This window comes from Leptodactylus fuscus, chromosome 7, assembly GCF_031893055.1.
Source record: "Leptodactylus fuscus isolate aLepFus1 chromosome 7, aLepFus1.hap2, whole genome shotgun sequence".
Lineage (NCBI taxonomy): Eukaryota > Metazoa > Chordata > Amphibia > Anura > Leptodactylidae > Leptodactylus > Leptodactylus fuscus.
Genome location: NC_134271.1, coordinates 85031998 through 85055889, shown reverse-complemented (window position 1 = coordinate 85055889; position 23892 = coordinate 85031998). Strand labels below are relative to the sequence as shown.

At 43.9% G+C, this 23892-nt stretch overlaps 1 protein-coding gene across 2 annotated transcripts in view; it reads right to left on the bottom strand.

Annotated features, from left to right (window-relative positions):
* RIN3 (Ras and Rab interactor 3) overlaps positions 1 to 23892 on the bottom strand; it is a 40592-nt gene that overhangs the window by 12134 nt on the left and 4566 nt on the right. Inside the window, exons 1-2 of one of the 2 annotated variants that reach the window (XM_075282394.1) lie at positions 19533 to 19597; positions 3796 to 3973 (exon numbers count right to left, since the gene is read on the bottom strand). In XM_075282394.1, coding sequence (XP_075138495.1) covers positions 3796 to 3954 — 159 coding nt within the window. In that variant the 5' untranslated portion in view covers positions 3955 to 3973; positions 19533 to 19597. Of the gene's footprint in view, positions 1 to 3795; positions 3974 to 19532; positions 19598 to 23892 lie in introns of those variants that run through there. The other variant, XM_075282393.1, reaches the window with a different exon arrangement.

Below are 23892 nucleotides of genomic sequence, written 5' to 3'. Positions count from 1 at the left end.
GTGGTACGGGTGGACCACCAGGCTTATGGATTCAGTGGTAAATGAGACCACTGTGAACCACTTAAGTTATGCCAGTGCTTTTGGTCCCCATAAGGCTCCTGTGCCCGGGTGCTATTGTACCCTCTGAAGTTACGCCACTGCGTTGGAGCCTCAGTCACAGAGTCCACATGAAATGAATGAATATGTCCTGCAAGCACTTTTTTTTAGTCTGCTGCTTTTTAGTTTTAAAACAACAGACACCCCATGGACACATCAATGTGGTTTGTAAAGCTTCAAATATAACCGCTATTTTAGTTGTCCGCCTTTCCATTGTTAAATGGGTTTTGAAGTGTTATGGCCTGAGAAGCCAAACAGAGAAAGAAGATCTTTGGTACAGAGCGCAGTCACCTGCAGTCAGTACAAGACACATGTTATATGACTGACCAGTATGTTCATAGTATACTACAAGGCTGCTCCGGTTATTCTGGTTCTTTGGAATTTGCAGGATTTCATTTAGGTGGAAAGGCTTAGAAATCACATACACACCTACAAATGCATCTCATGCTACTGTAAAAAATACATTTACACGTATACAGATGGCCAGAAGATTTTTTCCAAATTGCAATTCTCCCATACACAAAAGTAAGCTACCCCTCTTCCCCTTCCACAGGACAGTGGAAAGTTATCCCCCATCTTGTGATCCTTACAGGGTAGCGTTTCTGGACGACTTGTAGGTCAGTGTGAATGAGAAGTTCTTGTTACGTCTTATATTAAATATGTTCATTCTAGTGGCCAACACTTTTCAAAAGGTTTTCAGCTCATACTGCTACGTCTTTACCACCAATTCAGTTGGTGCACCATGTCATTTTTATAGGAGTCATGCTCATACAGCCACTTTCAGTTTGTAGACTGATGTTGAGTCCCTGTCAGCTTTTCGGAAGCACCTCCATTGTGCAGAGTCTGGTTTGTCAAGCACATTAATCACAAGTTCGAATTGTTGGAAAATTCCCAGTAGAGTAACTTGGTCACCACCAAATAGCTGTTCGTGGCTCAGTGTCATGAGTACCTCCCAATTCTCAAACTCTGAGTGTCACTGCCACTTCCAAGACTACAGTAGTCCAATTAGTCAGGGCCAGGTCTAGGCCTAGACACACGAATGCTTCTCATTCCTCCATGCCATATAGAGAATCTGTGGTGATAGGTACCAATACTAAGAAGAGTGTATATTTTCAAATTCAAGGAACAATCTAAATATTGCATGATTCTAAAAGATGGAGATTTAAAATTACCATATGCTATTGTGTCATCAGATCTGTGAAGGAAAGTTCTGGTTATAATCAAGGAGGTGTCCATTAACCCCTTCCTGTCGATTTTTAACTCCTTGCTTTTCAAACCCCACAACTTTTTTATTTTTCCATTTCCAGAGCCATATGAGGGCTTAATGCTTTCCAGGACAAATTGTTGTTCTAATGGTACCATTTATTATTATGTACAATATACTGGAAAAAAAATTGAGAATGGAGTGGAACTGGAGGAAGAGCCCATTTGTGCATCTTTGTTATGGGCTTTGCTTATTCGGCGTTCACTGTGCAGCAAAAATGACACGTCACATGTATTCTATGGGATGGTACAATTCTGGGGATACTAAATATATAGTTTTATTTACATTTTAGCTCCTTAACAAAAATCCAAAATTTTAGCAAAATAAAATAACTTTCTTACCAAGTTGTCATGATTTTTTTTTTTTTCCCACTATGACATTCACCATAAGGAAAAAAATATTTTTAGAAGTTTGTAGACTGGGCATTTTCAGACACAGGAATATCTAATGTGTATGTGTTTCACAGTAATTTTCTATATTTTTATGTATTCTAGGGAAGGGGGGGTGGGGATTTGAAATTTTTGATATTTTATTAGACACCCTAATGGTCTTGAACCCCAGGGGTCTGATCAGTAATGCAATGCAACCTGCCATATAAATGAATGTCAGACAAGCCTGGGAGGCGGTCATGACAATGGATTGCTGGGCGCCAGTGATCCTCCCCAAAATGGCAGTGCCCATGTGCCAAAGGAAGCAGCTGCCATATTTAAATACCCAATGTCAGGAAGGGGTTAAAACTATTGCAAACCCACATGGGGAGTCTTAAAAGCCCATAAAAAACCTAAGTATGAGAGATTGTGGCTCTTGAATTCATGGTTTCTTCAAAACGACTTGTGCGGCACCAGCGAAGGAGAGTAAAAACAAGCAGTTATACTACAGGCCCTCAGCGTCATGATGATCAGGGCACCCCAAGTGACCGCTCAAGCCCAATCGTGGTGTGTGATGTCAGACACAGACCGTAAGAGGATGCCTGGTAGGCTGGCACTGCTGGATGCCACAAAGATGTCCAGGAGAGGTGAGGCAAGGGGAGTATAAGTGTTTGGTATTTTTCATCGCCTCCCTGGGTCTCTTATTATTATACTCTAGGGCACTCTTTCAAACACAAGGCCCGCCAGTCTGTAACCTTGGGGTTTGTAGCCCACGGCCTAGGGCCGCTTTAAAGCTGCAGCTGCGACGTCCTGGATCGCCCTGTCCCATTTTCTCCTGCAGTTTGTTTATTTGGCATACTGGAGGAAGAGATTTGGCAACATCACATCCAGATATTTCTCTGGGAGTGTCTATTCTATGCCAGGAAGGCCCTTCTCCCTGCAAGGCACGGGGCAGTGCATCTGTTCTAATGTCCTTCCAGCCACGGTCCAATGTGGGTCCTTAATGCAGACAGGGTAGCCAGGAGGACGAAAGAAGGGGTGCACAGCTGGCGGCTACATCAATGCTTTACAGGAAGAAGAGTCAAGTATGAAACTAAGTATTTAATTTGATGTGGGGTGGGGAGAACCATTATCTGTGGGGTCAACAAAAGCTATGTCTGGGTGGGTGAGGGGGGCACGGTTACCTGTAGTGGGATAATGAGGAGGTTAATTATAACCTATGTGTATGGGGGGGGCACTATTACCTATGGAGGATCTATTTCCTGTAGAGGTGTATGCATCATGTTGTGGGATCAATCCCTGTCTAGCACGTAGGTGTTTGGCAATCTTCAGAAAATCTCTTCATTAGTATTCACTGCACTGAAGTGACGTCACAAAGCAGCAAATACTAAAGAGTGGTGAGGGGGGTATAAGTGACTATTCATCAAATAGCTCAATGTGACAGTGTATCAGACAATGTATGTTACTTGGCTCTTCACATCTGGTTACAGGTCTTTAAAATTAGGTCACATAATACCGCCATATACAGCACACAATACCAAAATTAAATTCTGATATCATATCACTAAATATTATTGCTTTGTTTTAATTTGCCCCTGAGGTCTCTGTCTATGGGGTGCCCCCCTAGTTAGGGGGATTATTGCAATTGCTTAGTTTACCACCCAGTATATCACAGCCATGTACATACATCCAATACTAACAACTATTGCTTATATGGCACCACCCAGTGGCCAAGCACTGAAAATCCATCCTATGAAATCTTTTAACATGAATATTAACTATTGTATAATGAAAAGATCTGCAATCGTCTAATAAACTTTGTGTTTCTGTTTCAGTTAGTCTTATTTTTAAGAAAACCTGTACAGATCCAATACTCCTCCCACAGCAGCCCAATTCTCTAGTGTTCTGCAAATCTAGGCTGACACATTGTAACAAACCACAAGCAAACTTTTGTTCAGTAAACACAATCCAGTTGCTGCAATATACCCAAAGCGTAGAAATTAACATTCCAATAATGGAAACATATACTTATGAGGATTTCGATTTGGAGACCCCTTATCCACTCACCCCAGAAGTCTCTCTGCGGAGTATCTCCATAACCTGCTGGGCTCCCATGCATAGCTGCAACCAAACTGGGCATGTTTTGATGAGTCGATCCAGAATGCTGATACCAGATAGCAATAGCTGACCATTCTGTAATGGAACTGAGGAAAACGGCGTCTCCATGACTCTGACATCTGTAGGACTTAAAGGAACAGAACTGTAAGCATCATTACCAGGATCATGACCTAAAATACTCAACAAAATATGCTTTATATTACAAGGCAGTTATGGCAAGTTATGGCATACCATATATACTCGAGTATAAGCAGAGTTTTTCAGCACAGTTTTTGTGCTATAAAAAAGGCCCCCTTGGCTCATACTCAAGTCAAGCAAAAAAAAAAAAAAAATTATGACCAGCCGCAATAATAATGTATAGCATCTCCCATAATATAGTAAAAAAAAAAAAAAAAAAAAAAAAAAAAAGCTTTGAAAAAAATATAATAAAAAAATAAAATAAATAAAAGTTCTAAATCACTCCTTTCCCTAGAATACATACAAAAGTAGAAAATAACTGTGAAACACAAACACATTATACACATGATCCCTGTGTCTGAAAGTGCCCGGTCTACTGAATATAGGGTACCTGCAGTGCTTCTATTCCGTCGGGAAGGGGTTAATAGGAGCACTGCAGATACCCTATATTCAGCCAGGCTGAATTCCAAGTGGGGACGGGGCAGACAGACAACCAAAACACCCCCTTCCCTTCCCCAGCACCCAGCAACACCAACCATTTTAATTTTTGAAATTTTCCAGTAGCTGCTGCATATCCTTCCCTAGGCTTATACTCGAGTCAATAAGTTTTCCCAGTTTTTTGTGGTAAAATTAGGGGCCTTGGCTTATATTCGGGTCGGCTTATACTCGAGTATATACAATATAAAAGAAAAAGATGTTCATGAATAGAATGTCACATGACCAAAGACACCCATGCACATAAGAGAAAGGAGCACTATAGGGTTCTAAATCTAGATTTTATATACTATTCAGGGTGATCAGAAAGCTGGTAGTGGATTTCCCTCAAGCAACTAAACTCTAAATAGCTTTAAAAAAAAAAAAAAGATACATTTCAGGTTTTTTTTGGTTTTTTTTTTTGAAGGAAATGCTCTCTCATTTGCGGTAGGTTTAGAACTTTCCGTTACTTTGTTGTAGAGAGACTCCATGAGGTCTGGTTTGCATACAGCCCTGACACAATGTATGACTGCTGCCAGCCCTTCTACATCCCCTCAATGCACCAGGGATTCCACCACTGTATCATCTGAAAATAATCCCCATTACACAGCACCATAAAATATGTAGACAATAAACTAAAACCGCTGGCGCGTCAATATGGAACGCAACTTGTGGAATTCATTACACAGATATGGAAAAGGGAAGGAAGCGGGACAGATCTCAGTTTCCAGCAGGTTTCCATGAATCCATGAATGGGACCTTGAAATGACTCTCCAGTGTTTTGTTCCCTCTTGGCGCAATTTATTTAAAGGACCTTTACAGACATTGCATTATACTTCAGACCTGCAGTCAAAGTTTTGCTATCGTTTTTTTGGAAACAGACTATTTTAGCAGTCTGTCCGTAACCGTTATAGACCAGAACAACGGACCACCCAATGCAGACATGAACTTAGCTGAAGTCATTATACACTCACTGGCCACTTTATTAGGTACACCATGCTAGTAACGGGTTGGACCCCCTTTTGCCTTCAGAACTGCCTCAATTCTTCGTGGCATAGATTCAACAAGGTGCTGGAAGCATTCCTCAGAGATTTTGGTCCATATTGACATGATGGCATCACACAGTTGCCGCAGATTTGTCGGCTGCACATCCATGATGCGAATCTCCCGTTCCACCACATCCCAAAGATGCTCTATTGGATTGAGATCTGGTGACTGTGGAGGCCATTGGAGTACAGTGAACTCATTGTCATGTTCAAGAAACCAGTCTGAGATGATTCCAGCTTTATGACATGGCGCATTATCCTGCTGAAAGTAGCCATCAGATGTTGGGTACATTGTGGTCATAAAGGGATGGACATGGTCAGCAACAATACTCAGGTAGGCTTTGGCGTTGCAACGATGCTCAATTGGTACCAAGGGGCCCAAAGAGTGCCAAGAAAATATTCCCCACACCATGACACCACCACCACCACCAGCCTGAACCGTTGATACAAGGCAGGATGGATCCATGCTTTCATGTTGTTGACGCCAAATTTTGACCCTACCATCCGAATGTCGCAGCAGAAATCGAGACTCATCAGACCAGGCAACGTTTTTCCAATCTTCAATTGTCCAATTTCGATGAGCTTGTGCAAATTGTAGCCTCAGTTTCCTGTTCTTAGCTGAAAGGAGTGGTACCCGGTGTGGTCTTCTGCTGCTGTAGCCCATCTGCCTCAAAGTTCGACGTACTGTGCGTTCAGAGATGCTCTTCTGGCTACCTTGGTTGTAACGGGTGGCTATTTGAGTCACTGTTGCCTTTCTATCAGCTCGAACCAGTCTGGCCATTCTCCTCTGACCTCTGGCATCAACAACGCATTTCCGCCCACAGAACTGCCGCTCACTGGATGTTTTTTCTTTTTCGGACCATTCTCTGTAAACCCTAGAGATGGTTGTGCGTGAAAATCCCAGTAGATCAACAGTTTCTGAAATACTCAGACCAGCCCTTCTGGCACCAACAACCATGCCACGTTCAAAGGCACTCAAATCACCTTTCTTCCCCATACTGATGCTCGGTTTGAACTGCAGGAGATTGTCTTGACCATGTCTACATGCCTAAATGCACTGAGTTGCCGCCATGTGATTGGCTGATTAGAAATTAAGTGTTAACGAGCAGTTGGACAAGTGTACCTAATAAAGTGGCCGGTGAGTGTATATAGCACATTGAGCACTATATCAAGGCACCATATTCCTTCACCCACCTGGATAGAAATTCTCTATACTGCAGGGCTGCCATAGTACTCCAACCCATGCGTTTTTCAGAGGAAGATGGACAGTGATACCATGTGCTGGGCAAATGCTATCAGTAGAGTGGTTGTAATATCTGAATGATTTGGCATATGGTGGAGTACTATTCTAAAAAAGCAGCAAATTTGGCAAAGGGCTTGTTCAATTATAGGTAAAATGTTCCCACATTGGTAAATCCTGAGGCCAGTGATCATATGCCATTGATGTAACATCACAGTCAGAGACCCGCCTAGAAAGACTATCAGAAAGCTAAGACAGGACACCTACACCTGTGCCTGTGATCTGTGACCACTTTTTACCTAAAATCAGACAAATCCATTCATGTGGTAAAGCGATGAGCCATGACGTGAACTTTGGCCTAATCCTTTATATCAGATATAATTTTTTTTCTTCTCTTAAATACAGTACATTGGAACCGGCCAGGATTTCCGTGTAGATATTACATAGAAGGATATCTTTCCAGGTTTCCAACCTTATCTGCATCCTGCCGGAGTCTCCCTAGGTCTGAAAGGAATGTAGGAGCCTTTCCTGTATAATACACAACCCACGTTACAGTGAACCAGACGTTCCCGCTCACAGGACAATCGCCAGATTCAAGTTACACCCTAGCATATATATTCTTATATAGTCCAATCATTGTAATAAATTGCTAAAATCTGCCTAGTGTGATAAAACTTTCTGCAACTTTCTAATAAGTTTATTATTGGTGTCTGTGGCCTCTTCATAAATCTGTCTGCAGTCACTGCGCCGGAATGGAAACGTACGCAAGTTTGGAACTGGCATAGATTTTCATAGTAACTCACACCAAAAAACTGGCATAAATTATGAGAAATCTGTGGGGCCAAGGCATGGACATATAATGAGGATTGGGGCTTGAGAGGCATGTATGGCACAAGATAGGGTCTTATGCCATACGTGCACCTCAATATCATTCCTCTACATCAGTTTTCTGGCATAGACAGAATGATGAATTGCCCCATAATTCTCACATCCGTTTTGGTTTTTACTCTGAATATAAAGAGGAAAGCTCTCTCCCATAAACAGGAAAGCTTCTATTTACTGACAGGAAGCAGAGATTTTAAAGAGTCAAAAGAAATGAATAAATATTAATACAAGATCCTTATGAAGGAGGCACAATGGCACTGGGCGCCAGAGCAAAAATAACACACAATCTTATAACATCGCAGCAAATTTTGCTTATTAGTAATTTATTATCTTAAGTCAAATGCAAGATCAGACACAGAATGTAGCACCTTCCTTCCATCATCAGATATTAGGAACAGAATCCAGATGTCAGTACAAGGAGGCTATTGTACGATTTATAGGGTCTAATAGTGCAGTGCTGTATCCACTGATACAATAAATAATACTAAGGGGTGGTATGCTGCATTCCAGTACATGCAGGATTTCTCATATTCTGCTGTTGCCATGTCCTTTGCTTGTTCAGCAGAATATAAGTAATGGATTTTGCAGATTGGAAGAAATTTAAACTATTAGTTCCTCTTATTAAACCACATTCCCCATCCTCAGCTAGATACTCCTTGAGGCCTGGCAATGCATTCATACCGCAGGCAGCAGATCAGCAGAAAAGTGCAAGAAATAAAATAGATCACATACCCTACAAAAATGGAAACAGAGGAGCTACCACCGCTATCCCACAGTCCTCCATACAGAGGAGCCACCACCGCTATTCCACGGAGACCTTCCTACAGAGGAGCCTCCACTGCTATCCCACAGAGTTCTCCAAACAGAGGAGCCACCACAACTATCCCTCATACCGTACAGCGGCACCACCACCGCTCCCAACCCAACCTGATGGACTTCAACGGCTACTGACCTGTAGCATTGACATCCCACGTGATGAAGGTCCTAGAGAGACTGGTCCTGACATATCTACGGCCCTCTAATGTGTGCTGCTATGGACCCCCTCCAGTTTGCCTATCGGCTGTGCACTGGGGTGGTTGTGTTATGTCAGTCCAGGTAGCTGCAACGGGGCTAAGGAATAGCAGTAGGGAATCTCGCCCTGCACTACTCCCACTAGCTATCCCGGTCCCTGCCTCACGGGTGTGGGTCGGCTGTACTCAGGCTAAGCCTGACCCCGACAGCTCCTCTCTCACTGATACCGTAGGCCTAGAGGGAAGTGGGAGAAGGAATGCCCTATAAGACCTCTAGGGACTGGAGACTAAAGGGGGTCACCCCTAACGAACAAGTGAAGCTGCTACTGACAGGGACTGACAAGGGTGTGCGCTGACTAACAACACAAGCAGCACACAGGAAAAATGTGGGAAAGGATTCCCCCAAACCAATATGGGAAGGAACCTTACACTAGGAAACAAACACAGGGAAACGGAGTAGAAATCAAAGGATAAGGCAATTCACTCACACAGTCAATTATACACAGAGGGAGGATTGGTGAACACAGAAGGGAAAACACACAAACCAACTAGTTCACCCAAACCTCCCAAAAACCAACCACGGAACTTCCTCTATCCAAGATAACCACCTACTCCTCCTGCTAAGGCCTAGCACTGTAAAAGAGACACTCAGCACAGAACCATGGGAGGCATGGGTTTAAATACAGAGTAGAGACCACTCCTCCCAGGTGCAAATGGGAGGACAGACTAATCAACCAGGAAATAAAGCTGCCTACCAGCAGTGCGCGCAAGTCAGAAGGTGTGCACCAATACCCACGACAGGACAACCCCGCAGCGCCAGGATGCCACCCCAGACACTGCGCAGCCAAAAACTCCCCAGGTAAGAAAAATAGAAAGTAATGAACCTAAATACTCCTAACAGGTTGATGCCATTATCCACAGAGCCATCTCTGACCTGGAGAAACCAGGGAACACTGAGGATAATGTTCTTTGATTTCTCCAGTGCGTTCAACACCATTCATCCAGGGCTACTGAAGGACAAGCTAGACCTTGTTGGAGTGGACCATCACCTATCCAACTGGATATTCGACTACCTCACAAACCGACTACAGTATGTGAGAGCCCAGGACTGTGTGTCAGACACTGTTATCTGTAGTACTTGGGCACCACAAGGTACAGTTCTTGCCCCTTTTCTCTTCACACTGTACATAATTCATTTAGTTGCTACCTACAAAAGTACTCTGATGACTCTGCAATTGTAGGCCTTATGGAGTACAAACCAGGATTTTGTTGAATGGTTCCAGCGGAACCACCTCAGGATTAATGCTGGGAAGACCAAGGAGATGGTGGTGGACTTTAGTAAGCAGAGAAGTGCTTCGATTCTGGTGGAGATCAAAGGGTCATACATTGAGATAGTCAGGACTTATAAGTACCTGGGTGTGCTCCTCAATAATAAAGTGGACTGGGCTGATCACCTGGATGTGCTGCACAGAAAGGGTCACAGCAGACTCTACCTGTTCAGGAGGCTGAGGACCTTTGGAGTCCAGGGACTGCTTCTTAGGACCTTTTTCAACTCTGTGGTTGCTTCAGCCATCTTTTTTGTTGTGGCCTGCTGGGGGAGCAGTATACCAACCAGGGACAGAAATAGACTTGACAGGCTGATTAGAAGGACCAGCTCTGTCCTGTACAGCCCCCTGGACCCAGTACAGGTGGTGGGTGACAGAAGGATACTGTCCGTGGTGAGCTCCAAGCGGAAGAATAAATACCACCCCATGTATGGGACCTTGACAGCACTGTAAGTGACTGACTACTTCACCCCAAGTGTGAGAAGGAGCGCTATTGGAGGTCCTTCCTCCCAACTGCGGTCAGGCTACATAATTTACATCAGGCCAAGCGAAGATCACACCGCACAGAGAAGTAAATGATCCTGAAGTCTTCTTTCTTTCTTTTTTCCTTAGCTGTTATTGATTCCTAGTATTTTTCTCAGCCTACGTGTGTCTCCTTCTGTAACATAATACTATTATTATCCTATATCTGTATTATCATGCTGCTGTAACACACTGAAATTTCCCCATGGTGGGACTATTAAAGGATTATCTTATCTTACCTTATCTTATCCCATAGAGTCCTTCATACAGAGGAGCCACCACCGCTATCCTACAGAGTCCTCCATACAGAGGAGCTACCACTGCTATCCCACAGAGTCCTCTATACAGCGGAGCCACCACTGCTATCCCACAGAGTTCTCCATACAGAGGAGCCACCACTGCTATCCCAGAGTCCTCCATACAGAGGAGCCACCACTGCTATCCCACAGAGTTCTCCATACAGAGGAGCCACCACTGCTATCCCACAGAGTTCTCCATACAGAGGAGCCACCACCGCTTTCCACCATACCGTACAGGAGGAGCCACCACAACTATCCCACAGAGTACCCCATACAAAGGAGTTACTCCTACATACCGTACAGGAGGAGCCACCACTCTCAGTCTGTATAGAACAGTCACCTCTACTAACTACATAGTCTGTACAGAGGAGTCGTTTCCATCCAAAAAGATTCTCCAGAGTTGCAGAATTTGCATTGTGCACATTAGAAAGCTTTGTGCAGGATTATTTCTTTCACTCTACTGCTGACATATAACTTAGAACTTCCTTGTTGTTTCCTCTAGTTTCCACCAAACAACGACAAACATCAGATGATCACACATTCTCATCTCGGACGTCCACAGGCAATAAGTAAAATATCTGACAACCAGAAATTAAACCAAACTGGGCCAAATATAAAGCCTCTGGCTAATGATGTCACAGAGTAACAGTGCAGCTAGTAAGGGAAAGTCCTGCACTTCAAGATGCGTACTCCAATGGCCCCAAGCAAGTGGCTTAACTGTGGCAAAACTACAACTCCCATCATGACCTGTATGGTGCGAGTTGTCGTTTTGCATTGGCTGACAGGAATGTGGTAGGATAATCCGTCTGTATTCAGTCTGTGGCAGAATACAAACACTGATCCTAAGTTACATCCTATATTATGCTTCAGAGCTGCATTGATAATACTGAATCCCCTAACAGCTTAGATGAGCTCTTATAATGCATATGGGTAGTAGTTCACTTTTAACCTACAGATGACTGAACAAAACCTGATGTGAAAAGATGTGCTTTTCAACTGGGTGAAACTTCAGTCCTTATAAACCTTGCACATCTAGATACTAGGGGAAGAATTACTAATAATGTTTTATACAGTGCAAACTTAGACTAAGTCTAAAGTGTCTAATGCGGCCTGAATCTGGTACAGGTAAATTCTCCAGCCCAGTGGTTCTTAACCTGTGGTACACATACTATGGAGGTAGGTTCCATGGCTGAGATCAAGGCCACTCCTGCTATGCATCTGAATGCACGGCCATAAGCGCCATCTTTACTTTAACGTTGCAGACTGCCCCAGCAGTTGAGAAGTGTAATGAGCACATCCATCAGATGTTTCCCTTGATGAAATTCAAATGCACGACCAAGGGGCCATTATTCAGAGTTAACCACTGAGCCATCATTCCACCCAGAGAAGAATCAGGGCCAAAGGATGGAGTAAGAAAAAAAAAAAAAAAAAATATGATATCCAGCTTACAGTTCGCTCCCGGAACATATTACTGTGTCTGGTGTAGTGAAAGGGGCCATTATAATGTATGAGGACACTTAGGGGCCATTACACTGTGGAGTGACCTTTGTGGGGACAATAAGAAGGTACACTGTGGTGGGGCAGTAAAGAAGTATTATTCATCCTTGCAAATTCTCGAAGAGCATTTGGGAGGGTCCCAGAAAAGAGGGCCACTTCCCAGAGCCCCAGAAGAGTGGGCAATTCTCCTGGGTCTGGCAAAATAGTCGATCAACACTGGTCTAATCTAAATTTACACCTCCCATTAGTTTCCTTAATTCATACCAGAAAAATGCACTAAAACATTGGTGCATTTTTGGCACATGGTGTCACAACTTAGGGCCCACTTTCTGAAAAGCCTCAACCCTATCAGTTACAAGTCAAAAAGGTGTCTAAAAAGTCTCTTAAAGAGGACCTTTCACCACTTTTGGGCACATGCAGTTTTATATACTGCTGGAAAGCTGACAGTGCGCTGAATTCAGCGCACTGTCGGCTTTCCCGATCTGTGCCCGATGTAAAGAGCTTACGGTGCCGGTACCGTAGTGCTCTATGGTCAGAAGGGCGTTTCTGACCATTAGCCAGGAACGTCCTTCTGCCTCGCGGCGCCAATCACGCTGTGCTGTGGAGCAGGGAGGAACTCCCCCCCTCCCGCTCCTGATAATGCTCGTCTATGGACGAGCTGTGTGAGCAGAGGGAGGGGGCGTTCCTCACCGCTCCACAGCACAGCGCGATAGGCGCCGCGAGGCAGAAGGACGTTCCTGGCTAATGGTCAGAAACGCCCTTCTGACCATAGAGCACTACGGTACCGGCACCGTAAGCTCTTTACACCGGGCACTGATCGGGAAAGCCGACAGTGCGCTGAATTCAGCGCACTGTCAGCTTTCCAGCAGTACATAAAACTGCATGTGCCCAAAAGTGGTGAAAGGTCCTCTTTAAGAAATACAGTATATGTTGCCTGGCAAAAGGTTTTTTTTGGCACTAATTACACCACCATTGTTAGTGCTGAATGTGAATGGGGCATCATCTGCAAACATCAGTAGTGGCCATAATGGATAAAGTATATGTGGCTGTTTATGTGAAAAGGGCCCACATTGTCGATATGGAGTTCTTGGTATCATTGTAACGGTTATGGTGTAACATTGTCCGAAACAGCAAAAAATTTTTTATTGAAAGTACAATTGACATATTTTTAAATAAAATTTTTGCATAAAACAAAATTGTGATTTTTTTACCCAAATATGTTTTGGACTATTTTCTCTATAATTAGTATCGACGATCTGGGCCCTTTTCACGTAAACAGCCACATATAGCAACTAGCAGGAGGACCAGGCTTCGCACAGGTATATTTCATTTTCTGTTTGTATAGTGGCCCCATAAAAATTGCACAGTTTTGCACTGGTCTATTTTGTATGTTGTTTGTGTGTGTGTCCATAAGTGTCATGTGATCAAGTGTATCTCAGTTTGGATATCAGTGAAAAACCTGCGATCGGTTGTTATGGATACCTGGAGTAAAGCTGTGTGAATGTGAACTTGTGTAACAGTGTCATCCACAGCACCCTGCCCCTTTAACCCCTTCCTGCCGATGGCATTTTTTTGATTTTCGTTTTTCGTTTTTGACTCCCCTCCTTCTAAACCCCATAATTTTTTTATTTCTCCGCTCCCAGAGCCATATGAGGTCTTAATTTTTGCAGGACAAATTTTTCTTCATGATGCTACCATTAATTATTCTATATAATGTACTGGGAAGCAGGAAAAAAATTCAGAATGGGGTGGATTTGACGAAAAAAATGCATTTCTGCGACTTTCTTACGGGCTTTGGTTTTACGGCGTTCACTGTGCAGCCAAAATGACATGTCCCCTATATTCTGTGTTTCGGTACGGTTCCAGGGATACCAAATTTATATGGTTTTATTTACATTTTGACCCCTAAAAAAAATTCCAAAACTGTGTTAAAAAATTTTTTTCTAAAAGTCGCCATATTCCGACGGCCGTAACTTTTTTTATACATAAGTGTACGGGGATGCATAGGGCGTCTTTTTTTTGTGGGGCGGGGTGTACTTTTTAGCTCTACCATTTTCGGGAAATGTTATTGCTTTGATCACTTTTTATTCAAATTTTTATCAGAATCAAAACAGTGAAAAAACGGCGGTTTGGCACTTTCGACTATTTTTCCCGCTACGGCGTTTACCGAACAGGAAAAATATTTTTATAGATTTGTAGAGCGGGCGATTTCGGACGCGGGGATACCTAACATGTATATGTTTCACAGTTTTTAACTACTTTTATATGTGTTCTAGGGAAAGGGGGGTGATTTGAACTTTTAATTCTTTTTATATTTTTTTAACTTTTTTTTTTTTTTTTTTTTTGCATTTATTAGACCCCCTAGGGGTGTTGAACCCCAGGAGGTCTGATCACTAATGCAATGCATTACAATGCTAATGCATTGCAAAAAAGCATCCTTTTGCAGGCTGCATAGACCAGCCTGCAAAAGAGAGGATTTGCAGACAAGCCTGGGAGCCTGTACAAGGCTCCCGGCTGTCATGGCAACGGGACGTCAGCCCTGGAGCATGCTCCAGGAGCCGGCGATCCCGGCCAAAATGGCGGCGCCCATGCGCCGCCGGCAAAATGGCGCCTCCGGCGCCGGAGGGGTTAATGCCTCCGATCGGTCCGGGGACCGATCGGAGGCATTAGAGCCGGTTGTCTACTGCTTAAAGCAGTAGACACCCGGCGGCTATGGCGGCCGCCCGGCTCCCGGGCGGTCGCCATAGTTACAGACCCGACATGCGCCGTACTATTACGGCGCATGTCGGGAAGGGGTTAAAGCTGACCTACCGCAGTGAAGAAAAATGGCTGGGTTGTTATGGAAACCTCTGATGTTTGATGATGTGTGTTGAGCTATGTATCTAATTCCCTGATGTGTGATACTGTGTGCTGAGCTGTGTATATAATCCTCCGATGTGTGATACTGTGTGCTGAGCTGTGTATCTATTCCTCTATGTGTGTTGGTGTGTGCGGAGCTGTGTATCTAATCCTCTGATGCGTGTATCTCAGTTTGGATATCATTGTTAGATACACTTGGAGAAATGCTGTGTGCATGTGGAGTGACCATGTCTATGGCAGTTGGAATATGAGTGCAAGACTTGCAGATTTGTTTTGGCTAATTCAGGTCATTGTTTTGGGAATACTGTATCTTAGGAACAGTACGGTCGAGAGAGGTGAGACCCACTCTAAAACCTTCCCAGACACCTCATGTATCTGTGTGCCAAATTTGGTGAAGATCGGTCCAGTCATTTGGTTGCGCATAGAGGACAGACACTCATATATATATATTATATATATATATACATACACACACACACACACACACACACACACACACACACACACACACACATACACATATAAATACATATATATACACAGTGGGGCAAAAAAGTATTTAGTCAGTCACCAATAGTGCAAGTTCCACCACTTAAAAAGATGAGAGGCGTCTGTAATTTACATCATAGGTAGACCTCAACTATGAGAGACAAAATGAGAAAACAAATCCAGAAAATCACATTGTCTGATTTTGAAAGAATTTATTTGCAAATTATGGTGGAAAATAAGTATTTGGTCAGTAACAAAATTTCATCTCAATACTTTGTTATATATCCTTTGTTGGCAATGACAGAGGTCAAACGTTTTCTGTAAGTCTTCACAAGGTTGGCACAGACTGTTGTTGGTATGTTGGCCCATTCTTCCATGCAGATCTCCTCTAGAGCAGTGATGTTTTGGGGCTGTCGCTTGGCAACATGGACTTTCAACTCCCTCCAAAGGTTTTCTATAGGGTTGAGATCTGGAGACTGGCTAGGCCACTCCAGGACCTTGAAATGCTTCTTACAAAGCCACTCCTTCGTTGCCCTGGCGGTGTGCTTTGGATCATTGTCATGTTGAAAGACCCAGCCACGTTTCATCTTCAATGCCCTTGCTGATGGAAGGAGGTTTGCACTCAAAATCTCACGATACATGGCCCCATTCATTCTTTCATGTACCTGGATCAGTCGTCCTGGCCCCTTTGTAGAGAAACAGCCCCAAAGCATGATGTTTCCACCCCCATGCTTTACAGTAGGTATGGTGTTTGATGGATGCAACTCAGTATTCTTTTTCCTCCAAACACGAAAAGTTGTGTTTCTACCAAACAGTTCCAGTTTGGTTTCATCAGACCATAGGACATTCTCCCAATACTCTTCTGGATCATCCAAATGCTCTCTAGCAAACTTCAGACGGGCCCGGACATGTACTGGCTTAAGCAGTGGGACACGTCTGGCACTGCAGGATCTGAGCCCCTGGCGGCGTAGTGTGTTACTGATGGTAGGCTTTGTTACATTGGTCCCAGCTCTCTGCAGTTCATTCACTAGGTCCCCCCGCGTGGTTCTGGGATTTTTGCTCACCATTCTTGTGATCATTTTGACCCCACGGGGTGAGATTTTGCGTGGAGCCCCAGATCGAGGGAGATTATCAGTGGTCTTGAATGTCTTCCATTTTCTAATTATTGCTCCCACAGTTGATTTCTTCAATCCAAGCTGGTTGCCTATTGCAGATTCAGTCTTCCCAGCCTGGTGCAGGGCTACAATTTTGTTTCTGGTGTCCTTTGACAGCTCTTTGGTCTTCACCATAGTGGAGTTTGGAGTCTGACTGTTTGAGGGTGTGCACAGGTGTCTTTTTATACTGATAACAAGTTTAAACAGGTGCCATTACTACAGGTAATGAGTGGAGGAAAGAGGAGACTCTTGAAGAAGAAGTTACAGGTCTGTGAGAGCCAGAAATCTTGATTGTTTGTAGGTGACCAAATACTTATTTTCCACCATAATTTGAAAAACTTGCACTGTTGGTGACTGACTAAATACTTTTTTGCCCCACTGTATATATATGAGATATCTTTTGTTCCTTCCAAATAGCAACAGTGTAATGAGTTTCTGGATTTTCCACATTATAGATTCCTGGACTACATTTATATTACTTCAAATATATGCATGACAGTTCTTGATACCTCTTCCATGACACCATAGGTTTCCTGTGCTTGATCAGGAAGTATATACAAGTTGGATACTAAGAATGAACAATTGTAAAGCTAATTTACTTGTTACAGGAAATGCAGAATTCTGTGTATACAGTGCACCATGCGGCGGAAACTACTGACCCAGGAAATCTACAGTCAGAGGTAAAGTCACACAGAGGTATTTTTAGCTTCTGTGGTAGGTGAAGTACAACGTAATGGTGTACTGACTTGTAGTTACCTTAGGGTGCATTCACACTGAGTAAACGCTAGCTTATTCTGAACATAAAACACGTTCAGAATAAGCGGCGTCTAAAGCAGCTCCATTCATTTCTATGGGAGCGGGGATACGAGCGCTCCCCATAGAAATGAATGGGCTGCTTCTTTCACTCCGTGCAGTCCCATTGAAGTGAATGGGGAGTGCCGGCGTATACGGCAAGCTCTGCTCATGCCGGAGCGTACACGCCGGCACTCCCCATTCACTTCAATGGGACTGCACGGAGTGAAAGAAGCAGCCCATTCATTTCTATGGGGAGCGCTCGTATCCCCGCTCCCATAGAAATGAATGGAGCTGCTTTAGACGCCGCTTATTCTGAACGTGTTTTATGTTCAGAATAAGCTAACGTTTACTCAGTGTGAATGCACCCTTAGGGTGCTTCACACGGAGTAACGTGCCGTGTGACCTGGCACGTATACGCCGTGTGAGATTTTGCGGGCCGTATACGCTCCCATTGATTTCAATGCATGGATCGTAAACGCCACGTTATTTTGCGGCCGCAAAATAAGGTGGCATTTACAATACACGCTCCCATTGAAATCAATGGGAGTGTATACGGCCCGCAAATTCACACACGGCGTATATGTGCCAGGTCACGCCGCACATTACTCCGTGTGAATGGGCTCCTGGAGTTTTCAATGCCATGTGCCATCAATGTCTGGTCAGTGAGTAATCTACCTACTAGGATCACAGCAATTTCAAATAGGTATGTACCACGAGATACAACACAGTTACATTCAAGTGTAAGTCTCAGTGATCAAAACAAGTAAAAAAAAAAAAAAAAAAAAAAAAAAACACACACATCTAAAAAAGTTCACATATTAGACATATTACTGGCTTGTATGAAGACAGGGTATATTTGAAAAGGGACAGGTTTAAGACGTGATGCCGTGTGCCAAAAAGTACCAAAATTGTTAAGCCAACTAAGTGGGATCAAGCTGCTTAATACTTCTCAGAGATGAGGTTTTGTTACAGTTATACCAAGTAGTGTGAAAAAGACTAATCAGAAAGCATTGCTCGCTACCGTGTCTCCATCTGGGACAGGTGCATTGCTCGCTACCGTGTCAACATCTGGGACAGGTGCATTGCTCGCTACCGTGTCTCCTTCTGGGACAGGTGCTTGCTCTCTACTGGATCTTCATTACAAGATCTGAACAGATTTTCTGAAAGAAAAGGAGGGGTCTTAAAAAAACAGGAGGAATTGATACAGAAAGTAAGTGGGAACATTCTGTAAATTACTACAAAATGAATCTGCTAATTCACAAGAATTGGAATATCCGTTTGTGCAAATATTGGTCAAAACACAAACTTTAAAAAAGAAAATGAAATTTTTCCTCCATTTTCTTAAATAACACTTATTAAAACAAGCACAGATTACACTTTATAATATAATGCATATCATGTACTAATTCAGTCCCCGAGACCAGGTCTTGTGAATCAGTATTTAATACAAGATACAATGCAAGTCTTTGGCCGCAGCTATAAGATAAGATAATCCTTTAATAGTCCCACAGTGGGGAAATTTCAGACAGTACCCACAATTATACAATGTTTAACCAGGACTGACAGGCCAGAGCCATGAACACAGGCTGGCCACAGAGACTCTCATACTGTATTGAGGAGGCAGTGCTCTCTGCTACAAGTTTGTTACAATTGTATCCAGGGTAGACAATCCTCTAGAATATAGACTGACTGGACTCCAAGCTGATCTACTGTAACAATCTAGATAGAAGTGACATTTGATCTTGCGGCACTGAGTTAAATAGACTTCAGTTTCTCATCATTTTCAAGATCTCTGCTTGCTGTCAGTGAATAAGAATAGTCTGATAAAATGTATTAGACGGTTGAATCACTGTTCATTGTACAATAACTCACTACAGTCGATGAGCAGTGCTATCATCATTTCAGTTGAATTACCTCTTCAGCTCCCTGGCAGCTGCCCCTGACCCCTGGCGGGTGATCGCTGCCCTGGATCCTCGGCAGCTGTTGCCTGCCTTCCTGGCCCGTCCTGAAGAGCCCCTTGGCCATCTCAGCCTCTCACTCTCCATAGAGTAGCAGGTTCCTGTAGATCAGTGGAGCTGCAGGACAAGCTGAGATGTGTTCAGGGTGGAGCGGGTGTGTCCTGCAGCAGGAACATTCCTCAACTACCGAGCAGCAAATTCCACATTTATCTCTGAGAAACTTACTCGGAAAACAATAAGGATTTCCAGTAACATTTACGTCCCCCCAATAACCCCCAGATGACACAATACAAACTAGAATACTAAACTATTGGGCTACAGCTGTTGAAAACTACAACCCCCAACAGGCTCTGGCAGTCTAAGGCCTTATTCACACTTAAGGTAAGTTCACACAAGGTTTTTTGGATCAGAAACTGAGGCGGAGGCTGCCTCAGGTTCCAGTCCAAAAGCCGGGTAACTGCGACTGAAAGCTGGTGCACTGAACCGGCATCCAGCTGCTCCGGATTAGGCGCAATGAATGGGCCTAGTCCAGAGGAGGGTGTGTCTTCAAGCCGAATACGGCCTCAAAATCCTGACCAAAAAAACTCTGTGTGAACTTACCCTAAAGTTAAAAATGGTTTTGTGATGGCCATTATGGCAACAATGTTTCAGTACACATTGGCCCAGATTTACTAATAGTTAGTGCTTATTCACAATACAAAGTGTTCCCAATCCCTTAATTAATAGAACAGCCATTTCCCATCCGTTTTCATGGATCCTTCATGAGAATCAGGACCCGTGCACACGCGACACGTTTTTTTGGCGCATTTTTTTTACACTTATAAAAGATTTAATTGAAGTCAATGGGAGTGTTATTTTTACACGTGTATTCTATACACATGTATTATGCTAAAATACACTCGCGTTTACTCCGTGTGCACAAGCCCTCAGGTCTATGAGTGATCTATGAAAACTGTAACTCTGAGTGTACTTTAGAGTACCTTCTCATGGCAGAGGACATGGCGTGTTTGTCTGAATAGGCAATTAATGCAAACTTAGGGGGCATTCACACGGAGTAACGCTGGGCGCGTATCACAGCCGTACACACCGGCGATACGGCAGACTGCCGAACACTTCCCATTCACTTCAATGGGAGCGCTCCCATTGAAGTGAATGGGAAGTTTTTGGCAGTCTGCCGTAATGCCGGCGTGTACGACTGTGATGCACGCCCGGCGTTACTCCATGTGAATGCCCCCTTAGGCAGCCTGAAAATGCACCAGATTTACTGCAGTAGTTGATGTTGGATCTAGCATACCATTAGACTGTCTAGTCCAGGGTTCCTCACCTTTCCAAATGAAGTACCCCTTAGTTACAACATGTCCCAACTGAGTAATAAAATAAGACTTTCTTTGGAACCTCTGTTAAGTTATGTAATGGCCCCCTCAGTGCCCCTACAAATAACACAGTAGTACATAATACTGGATAAAGACACGAGTCCAACCTATAAACTCACCAAGATGAACCACAGGAGGTTCCCCCCCCCCATGAGGCTCACGCTAATTGCCACAAAAAATACCTTCCGAACTCCAAATATCGCAATTGGACTAAGTCACTGGATCAGCATCCTATCCCAAAAATTTCTAATTCCCATAACCTGCGATTCTTTTTTTTAACAATTTATTTAAAGAGTTTTGACAAGTAAGAAAAATAACAGAACAATGCAATTGTCGATGCAAGCGGGCAAAAAAAAAAAAAAAAAAAAAAAGGTGGTAGAACCATTTTTACACTATAGTAAAAAAAAAAAAACACCATCATATTAGCCAAATGAGCAATGAGTTACAAAAAACAAAGCAAGGTAAGACGAGACAGGAGAACAGAAGGGGCAAAGACAGGTGAAGACATCCAAGGAGAGGGGAGACAAAAGCGGATCCAGATCAGAGAGGTAGAGTCGCCCAAAAGTCATCCCGTGGGCTCCAAATTATATGGGACTTCACTTCCTCATTATGGAGTAAAGCTGTCAGGTACTCCAGGTAACATGCATCCTTAAAGGGGTTGTCCCGTCACAAGGATCCTATCTATAATGCTTGTTAATGTGAATGTAAGACTTTTCCTAAATACAATGTTTCAGCAAAACTGCTTTGTTTGTCCACTATCTCACTTTATTCATTTTTTTGTGGCCACAGCCCTGACCTAGCTGCTCCTGAGTCAAGTGATGTGTCTGCCTGCTCTGAGGGGGGAGGGAGGAGGGGCTAAGTGCACGGGAGCGAGCCTGGAGGGGGGGTAGTTTACACTTTGGGGGAAGGGGCCGCCAATACAGGGTTAGACACCGGCACAGGTGAAGCCAGCAACATCGCTATGCTTCTGCCCTCCATGAAGCCAGCAGCGGCAGAAGCGATGCTGCTATTCCGGGGGGTGGGTGGGGTGTCGGAGGAACGGAATAACATCATCGCTTCTGCCGCTGCTGGCTTCATGCAGGGCAGAAGCATAGCGATGTTGCTGGCTTCACCTGTGCCAGCGGATGCTGGGGACTGTTAGACGCCGGCACAGGCACATCGCTATGCTTCTGCCCTGCATGAAGCCAGCAGCGGCAGAAGCGATGCTGTTCCGCTCTGCGGTCACATATGCAAAGCCAAGCGGCGAGATGCCGCCGGCCCTGCGTGCAAGCTCATACACCAGTCTAACCTTCACAATGCGAATACAGACCCGCAGGGTGTCGGGTCTGTATTTGCATTGTGAAGGGTAGACTGGTGTATGAGCGCGCACGCAGGGCCGGCGGCATCTCGCCGCTTGGCTTTGCATATGTGACCCTGCTCACCAATGACGAAACAAAGCCGGAAGACAGAAGATTTTAGAGGAACGAAGACGGGTGAGTATGTGACGTGGGAGTACCCCTTTAATCCTGAAATAGAGCTCCTCGAGGGCCGGGTTGACACCAATGTTTGGCAATCAAGCACCTGTCAAAGGTGACAAGTAATAAGAGCTGGAGGGTGGGCTTGCTCAACTTGATAGAGGGGAGGTTAAGAAGATAGGTTTTAGGGGACAAGGGGAGACCAATACCCATTCCAGAAGGCCCTGGACCTTGCACCAGTAAGGTCAGAGAGAAGGGCAAATCCAGAAGGGATGGAAGGTGTGAGCAGGATGGGTACACAGTGCCAGCAGCAATCCGGGTTAGACCTGTCAAAAGAATGGAAAAGGGCGGGCGTGTGGTACAAGTGCATCGGTATCTTATAAAAATATTCTTTATGTAAGACACATCCAGAAGTCCTGAGTGCCCTGTTCCAAATAAGGGACCAGTCAGTTCTCCCACTGTGACATATAGGGGTGCTTAGGTAAACCTGTGATGTTCTTACCTTCATGAAAAGCATGCATACTCCTCTTACCAGACATTACCACATCATGTGAGTTCCATAGTCTCATCGCTTTCACTGTAAGGAATCCCTGCCTATGACTGTGGTAAGACATGTTTTATCTTTAGACATAGAGAATGCCTTCTTGTTATGGTTATAGACCTAGGTGTAATGAGATCATCGGAAAGCTCTCTGTGCTGTCCATTCAAGTCACCCCTATGCTGTCTCTTTTGAAAACAGAACAACCCCAACTTTGACCACCTATCTTTACACAATGATCCGCCCATCCCCTCAGTTACCTTGGTTGCCCTTTTCTGAGCCCCTTCTAGTTCAGCTATATCTTTTCTATATACAGCTGCCCAAAATTGTGCACAGTACTTTAAATGTGGCCTCACCAGTGATTTGTATATAGGCAAAATACCTTGTCTTGAGTATTTAACCCATCTAGTATAATGGCCGTCAGAGTGGCCCCCTGATTTTCACCCGCCAGATTTCCTGGCATGAGCAGTATGTCAGGAGGGGACTCCTAGCATAATAGTTATCTATAGTTAAGTTTCATCTGTGAAACTTGGTCGTGTAAATGCGGGGTTAGCCTTTAACTGCATAGCCAAACAGACAATGGTTTATAAATGTCAAAATAAAATAAAAGTGACAATGCATGGAAATACAGATGAATACTTGCTTAGGTAAAACACATACTGCGTGGACACAAATATCTCATGTAAATATACCTAGAATGGTTCCTGTGATCATACAATATACTCTCTATTTTCGGGATCTGAGCTGTCGGTCAGGAATTTCTCATTTCTGTCCACATTTAACATAACTTGTATATAAATATTAACAATATAATAAAAACTTCTGAAGCCTTCGAATAGAATTTGTTTTCAGTTCCGCATCATTCTCAAGACTTATGCTAACAGTCAGTGAATGGGAACATTTCTGTTCAGAGGCTGAAAACTGATCTGAGGCTAAAGCCCGACATTGCGA